Source organism: Talpa europaea (genome assembly GCF_964194135.1).
Source record: "Talpa europaea genome assembly, chromosome: 10".
NCBI classification, from domain to species: Eukaryota; Metazoa; Chordata; class Mammalia; order Eulipotyphla; family Talpidae; genus Talpa; species Talpa europaea.
This window is the reverse complement of record NC_140077.1, coordinates 43,007,403-43,014,885: the sequence shown is the minus strand read 5'-3', so window position 1 is coordinate 43,014,885 and position 7,483 is coordinate 43,007,403. Positions and strand designations below refer to the sequence as shown.

At 54.7% G+C, this 7,483-nt stretch overlaps 1 protein-coding gene across 2 annotated transcripts in view; it reads left to right on the top strand.

The window, feature by feature from the left end:
* Positions 1-1,919: 1,919 nt before the first annotated feature.
* Positions 1,920-7,483, top strand: part of ADAMTS14 (ADAM metallopeptidase with thrombospondin type 1 motif 14) — a gene marked incomplete at both ends in the record, with an annotated part of 69,584 nt that continues 64,020 nt past the window's right edge. For both annotated transcript variants that reach the window (XM_084245674.1, XM_084245673.1), the window contains 2 exons: positions 1,920-2,001; positions 3,618-4,060. In XM_084245674.1, the coding sequence (XP_084101800.1) occupies positions 1,920-2,001; positions 3,618-4,060 (525 nt within the window). The remainder of the gene's footprint in view (positions 2,002-3,617; positions 4,061-7,483) is intronic.

Sequence of the window (7,483 nt, the reverse complement as noted above, 5' to 3'; positions counted from 1 at the left end):
CACTGCCTTTTAGAAGGCCGCGGGTCAGGTCCCGGAGGCACGAGGATGGAGACTCCAGGTCCTCTACCAGGATGAATGCATTTAAAGTCCAGCACGGGTGTAGACTGGGTGACCTCATGTCGAGGGAAGAGGGCAGGAACCCAAATTCCTGCTCAGGCACCCAGAGAACCCCAAGAGAAGCCCGGTAGGAGAATTTCCAGCCACAAATTTGCTTCTTTTTAAGAAAGCCACACAACAAAATATTTGAACTCAAAAGCAGAAAGATTAGGGGTCTTTATATACTTCATACAAAGGTTTCTTTATTCCACAGTTCTTGAAAGAGAGAGAGAGGGAGAGCAGGAAAAAAAACTCTCCTTTCTCCAATTTCTACCTCTGGATTGCTTGAAATACAGTTCAGTTGAAATCACTAGGAACCCTTTTATGGAGTAAAGTGGTAGCTGGGCCACTACCCTGACTACACTATTGGCCTCAGCAACATTACAAATGCAGCACCCACTCTCATCCCTCATTCTCATTCTTCACAGGGTCTCAGTTCTCCCAGCTACAGAGTGGGGGCCAGATGGGGGCAGAACAAAGTCATGGCATGTGATTGCAAACTTTTCTCTCCCACTGCAGGGCCATCCCAAGGAAATTTACCTAGAAAACTCAGGGGCCAGAACCCGTCCATGGACTGTACCCCATTCTTTCTTGGTTTTTGCCACTTGAGCTGGGCAGGTGCTACTGGTGCCAAGGTTTTAAGTAAAGAACAGTTATTTATTGAGCAGCTACTATGTGTGGTAGTAAATGCCCACTTCACGATGAGGGAGGTTCAGAGCTAGGGCTTCAGTCAAGGCTATCTGACTCTAAAACCAGGGTTCTCCTCACCTTGCTCAGCCCTGCTCTTGATTTAGACACAGGCCAGTCATCGCACTTGGGAGCTGTTTTCTGCAAAATGGGAACAACTAGGGGCCTCCCTGGTGGTGCAAGGGGTTAAGCACCACACAATGAAGCAATGCACAGCCTCTGCAGCATGAATTCAATCCCCAGTCGGCCAGGGAGCAACCCACATGACGCAGCAGACCTCTCCTGTCTCGCCCGCTGCTCCCCTCAGCAGTGTATTTCAGTCACTCTGCCTGTTCTGTTCCCTGCTCTGTCTCTGGTGAATCCTCTCACCCCCCACACCTCTGGCCTATATCCCAGCTCTTGTATACATAAATAAAAATAAATCTTAAAAAAAAAAAGGGAACAGCCAAGAGGTCGAAGGTTCATTGGCGGCATCACTGAAAGGAGACAGGGTGAGGGGAGGGGGTGTGCAGAGAGGGGGCTGTTGCTGCTCACCGTCTCCCAACCAAATGCAGAGGGACATGCCTTGGACCCAGCGGTTCTGGAAGGCTGTCCTTGCATTAAAGCAAGCCGGGCGGAAGAGCCAAAAAGAGCCGCTCACACTCCGGGGAAACCCGTGCGGCTCTGGGGATACTCGCCCAGGGCGCCAGGAGCCCCAGCTCTGGCTCCGCGTGGCACTTCCGATCCGGCCACACGCCGCAGCTCTCCCAGCCCCGCGCCCCGCCTCCGGGCGCGCAGAGCCCCTCGCTCCGGCCCGCGCCGGCCCCGCCCCGCCAGTGTGCCCACCCCCGGCCCGCCCCGCCGCCCCCTCGGCGGCTCCCGCGGTGTCCCGGAGCTGCACGGCGCGGGCTGGACGAGCGGCCTGCAGTTGGCACGGGGGGCGCTGGCGCGTCAGCCGCTCGGCTCTCCCGCCGGCAGCCTCGGGAGCTCGGAGCCAGCGGTCCAGGCGGCGGCGCCGCGCGGGGGGCCGGGAGCAGGCGGGCGGGAGGCTGCGAGGCGGGAGGCGGAGGCCAGCCGACCCAGGCACAGGCAGCCCCGGGCGCGCCCCGACCTCGCCTGCAGCCCGGAGCTCCGGGCCCGCGTCTCAGTGCGGCCACATGGCTCCGCTCCGTGCGCTGCTGTCCTGCCTGCTGCCCCTCCACTGTGCGCTCTGCGCGGCCGGGGGCAGCCGGACCCCAGGTGCGTGCTGGTCGGGCGCGCGGGGCGTGTGGGATCCGGGGTGCACGCGGGCCAGGGTGACCCAAGGGTGCTGGAGGAGCCGGGCAGCGATTGAGCGGTTGGGAGGCAGTGTGCGCAGTGGGGCTGGACTCTCCTTCCTTTGAGTCTCCTGCTCTGTTCCAAGATTTCTCTCCCTTTCTGGCACCAGAGCTGTAGAGTGAGACCCCAGGAAAGGATTTGAGAAAAACGGACTTTCTTCTTAGGGAAAACCTCTCTGTCTCTTTTTCCTTTCTTCTTCAGCTCCAAGTTGTGCGGGTGCCCGGCTCTGTGTGTGTGTGTGTGTGTGTGTGTGCATGTATCTGACTGTCACACACAGAATCCTTGTGGCAGGTGGTTGCCCAACACCCTAGTGAACACGGGACACTCACACTCCTGCATAGGAACACACCTGTCTCCCTCTCCCCCCAGCATTCTCTCACCCTATGCACAAACCCTTTCACACACAGACCTGACACAGTCCCCTCTCATCTTGCATGAGCATGGGGGAGGGGGCTGCGGTCATTTCCAGGCAGGTTGTCTACTTGTCTGTGTCGCTGTGTCCTTGTACCAAAGCAGGATTTTCCTAGCAGAAGTCTCCGCGATCTTCTACTGGGTGAAATGAGAGGAGTTAGTGTTCTCCACCTATAACTGCCTTGAGCATGAGGGATTTCCAAGGCACATCATTTTCTAGCTTTTATTAGTGCCATGAAGAGAGCTGGGAGACAAGAGATAGAGCTTTGTGGAAATGAAAATTCTTCCTAAACTCGTATCCATGAATCACCAGTCCTGGAAGCCAGGGATCTGTCATTCCTGCCTAGCCTGGCTGGGCTCAGGGAATGCTGTGTGAGGATGGGGCTGCTGGCATGCAGCCTGGAGCATGGGGCCATGACCTCACACTTAAGTCAGTCCGAGTGGGCAGGTCACCCCGTGCGTCTCCTTTTATTTTTGAAAATCTATATTTACCCGGTTTGGGTCTCGGCCATGTAGTAATCTCAGCAGCCACTGTGCTGCTTTAAAAGGTTTTTCTTTCTAAACTTGGCAAAATATAGAACCTGAACTCCCTCCCTTCCCTTTCCAGCTCCTCCTTTCTCCTTGACACGTGCCCAGGATCCCCTGGGTTTCTAGGTGTGTTTGTTTTGCCAGCTGTGTTCTGGGAGCTTGGTGAAGAGGCCCTACCCCAGGCTGGGCCAGTGACTTCAGCACACTGAAGGCGTTTGGGCAGATCCGGCCTTCCCTCTCTGCCCTGGGGGCTTTCGGGGAATTTCAGTCCATTCCTCTCGGTGCCCTAGGTCGGAAGGCTTGTTGCTAGAGTGACAGGACTCTGTTTGGCCTCATTTGTTTTCTTTTGCTAAGTTTAACAAGGACCTGGGGACTACAGGGAGCAGTTTATGTCCCTCAAGTACTTGAACACCGTTCACCCAAGTGCAGCCATCCAGGGGCTCAGGAAGCGATGAATGGGAACTAGATGAACTTGAGCTGGGAGGTCCCTCCGAGGTGACACTCAGGTTGCAGATCCCTTCCTGGCCCCTCGGAATTTCCAGCGTTCCCTTACCTCTGCACAAACACTACTGAAGTAACTCTTTGTTTACTTCCAACAGAGCTGTCCTTCTCCCGAAAGCTCAGTGACTATGGTGTGACAGTGCCCTGCAGCACAGATTTCCAGGGACGCTTCCTTTCCCATGTGGTGTCTGGGCCAGCGGCAGCCTTCACAGGCAGCATGGCAGCGGATGGGCCACCGGCATCGCCATCACACTCCAGTCACCTCCGTGTGGCCCGCAGCCCCCTGCACCCTGAAGGAGCCACCCTGCAGCCAAGCCGTGCAGGGCGCTCCTTCCTGTACTTCAATGTTACTGTTTTTGGAGAGGAATTGCACTTGCGCCTGCAGCCCAATCGGAGGCTGGTGGTGCCCGGAGCCTCGGTGGAGTGGCAGGAGGATTTTCAGGAGCTGTTCCGGCAGCCCTTGTGGCAGGAGTGTGTCTATACCGGGAGTATCACGGGCATGCCGAGGGCGACTGTCGCCATCAGCAACTGCGATGGATTGGTAAGGAACAAGCCTTTCATCAGGCTGCACCCCCCCCGCCTTCCCAGTCACCAGCTGCCTCAGCCAGGTCGACGTGATTGTCTCCTTGGCTTCCTGCGAGGCCCAGTGTACAGTCTGAGCCCAGTCAGGGGCTGCACTGCCTTCCGGAGTGAGCCCCTCATGCTCCCTTGCCACCAGGTTCAAGTCTGTCAGGGTGAAGCTGCTGAGTTAAGAGGGTGCCTTATCTTATATATCCCCCTCATCTGTGGGCTCCCAGGACTGCATCTTACCTGGCAGGAATCTCGAACTTAGATATAAGCAGGGATGAGGAAGGTGGGTCATGCTGGGGTTGAATCCTGGCTGTACTTCTCACTTACCCTGAGGCTTCAGATTACTTTTACTTGCCTTCTCTGGTTCTTTCCCTGTGTGTGAAGCAGGATTTATTCACTTGCATCTATCAACTGTTCAGGTCCCACGTGCCCAGCACACTTCAGTTGCTGAGGCATCTGCAGTGCTCCAGGGAGACATGAGTTGACATGCTGCTGCTGAGGCCCTGGGCTGCCCCAGAGGGTGGCGTGCGGTGGGGTTGGCAGCTGCCTGGCACTGGGGCAAGGCTCTGTGAGCATGAGCCGCCATTGGCCTTCTTACTGCTTCTTTTCCTTCCTTGTCCCCGATTGTCTCTGGCCCAAAAGTCAGCTTGCTCTTTTCTGGCACTCTGTTCTGTCTGTTCCCTTCCCTAGGACTTGTCCCCCCGCCCAGCCCCTCAGGCACCTGGGGTACCCCTGGTAGTTGATTCTAAGTGTTGGCCCAGAGAGTCAAGGGTGGCTTCCCTTCCTAAGTCTCAATTCAGGCAGTGTCTCCTTCCCCTCGTGTGCCATCCGCGGCCTCAGACCCTCATCAGCCAGTGGCAACCCAGGGCCCCCATGGGTGCTCTGCTGGTAGTGTCAACTTTGTCGGCAACGTCAGGTAGGAGCTGATGTGTCCTGGGTTCCTGCTTGCCCCATCTGCCCCTCCGCTGTAAGAGAGGGATAAGGTAGGGGAGGACCCGAGCTGGCTCTTTCCTCACTGGCAGCGCTAGGAGCACTTAGTGTCTTCTTGGGAGGTGTTTTCCTGCTGAATATCATAGCTGCCTTTATCTGGGCCAGTGTTTCTCTCGATCTTTCTTTCTTTTTTTTTTTTTCAAAGATTTATTTATTTATACAAAAGCTGGGGTACAGGCCAGACACGTGGGAGGGTGAGAGGATTCACCAGAGACAGAGGGGGGAGCAGAACAGGCAGACTGATGAAATACACTGCTGAGGGGAGCAGCGGGTGAGACAGGAGAGGTCTGCTGCACCATGTGGGTATCTCCCTGGCTGGCCAGGAATTGAACCCGCGCTGCAGAGGCTACGGACAACTTCATAGCGCTGCACTCAACCTGCTGCACCACCGGGGAGGCCTTTGATCTTTCTTTCATTATTAGTCCCTGAAGAAATCTTTGTAGACATTTTCCCTTAACACCACAGATCTGCTGGAATCTGTTATATACTGTGTATACCTGTGCTTTATAGAGAAACAGTAGATTTCTTGCTTTCTGAAAATGAACTTTTGGCCTGTTGGAGGCAAGAGGACCCCCCTTGAGTGGCCTGGTTGAGGCGTCAAAGGTGAGCATGCGCTGCAGTCACCTGGACTGTAAGACATTGAGAAAACCAGCTTGGAAGGGCAGCGGGAGAAGGCTGGGACCTGTGCTGACTCCAGTTGAATCTTGGCTCCCTGCTTGCCCTGGCTTAGCGGTTCTGTGCAGCGGGAGCCCTTGGTCAGCCTACTGGCTGGGGCTCTACTGTGGCCACACATTTTGGTTGAAAATCTGAAGTGATGCATGAAAACACCCACGATGCAGTGTCCATGCAGATGGAGAGAAGACAGAGAGAGGAAAGCGCTGGTGCAAACCAGACTTGGCTGAATCACATGGTAAACTCCTAAAGCCAAGACCACATAGAATGTAAGCTATTCAGGGGCAGGGCTGGGTCTCCCTCTTCATTGACAACCTCCATAAATGGACACTGGAAATCTGAACAAAGGTCTATATGGCTGATTGTCAAGTAACGTTCCACCCTCTTTTCACCCTGGAAACTTTGTCATCGAGCCAGTGCGGCAGCCTGTTAACAAATGGTTACTGATTGTTAGATGGTGGAGGACTAGGGCCACATAGGTACCCGACCCAGCACTCCCTGAAGCAGCTCACATGGCCATACAGGGCAGGATACACGGTAACAAGGTGCACTCTGCTTGTTGGGAGTGGGGCCTTCGCAGTGGGCTGGGGCAGGCATTGCCGACTCTTATCGACGTGGCTTCTAAGTAAACGTTCTCATCACTTGTAAGATCTGGGTGAGTCACTCCCCATCTCTGGGCTTTGCTGTTCTTATTTGTCCGGAGAGGGGCTGCAGCTGATGCTCCCTGGCAGACAGCCGTTCACTTTGTGTAACATTTACAGAGGCCAGATCTGTTCTCAGAGGCTGTCCGTGGATGGGCTCCAGAGGCCTGTTCTGTGGCAGAATGGAGGCTCCAGGGAGTGGCTTGCTTGGGTCCCTCTGTCTTTAGTGAGGGACAGAAATGGACCTCACTGGGGCTGAGCCTTGGGCTGGGCCTCCTCTTGTGACCCTAACCACCAGGCTACTCCTGTGCCCTTGGCTATTTCCAGAGCCTAATCTTTAAGGCCTCCCTGTCTAGGCCTCTGACAGGAACGCAGCCCAAAGCAGGACTCTCCTCTCTTCTAACTCACTCCTGAAAACTGCCCTGTGTCCCCATGAGAGAGGGGCTATTTCACAGTGACCCCGTTGAGCCCCCATTTGGACCAAAAGACCACAGTGCAGCTTTTCTAAAGAGATTCAGTTCTACATGTGGTCTCTGGATCTCAATCACATCTTTTTTAACATTTCAGATGCCAAAATCATTCATTCAAAAAAATGATACACAGAGCACTGGTCACAGGAAAGACCCCCAGGGAGATGGAAGAAAATGAAAGTGACTCAAACAGTAACAGCTGCAGAAGCGAGTCCTTCCCAAGGCCCAGGCACATCCACTGCCTTTGCTCATTGTCTAGATGAGGACACTGAGTCATGGGGGTGGTCTGAAGATAACACAGGTAGCTTCTATGAGTCCAGGACAGTGTACCTTACAAGTATACCAGGGCAGTGTACCTTGCCCCCTTTATATGGGTGTGTCACAGGTGTTGTTAGTGCACTGCTTTAGGGGTCCTTGAGGAACTTGATTGCTAACCAGGGGAGACCCCACTGGAAGTTTCAGCATTAACTTGTTGCTTTTCCAGAACACAGTGGGGCTAGGTACTCAATAAATCGGGGTGATTATTATCTTTGGTGTCAGAGAAGGTTGACATTTGAATTGGGCATGGAAGGATAAGTAGAAATTTGCTGGGACCAGAGCGTGGGAGGGGATTCCAAGTGG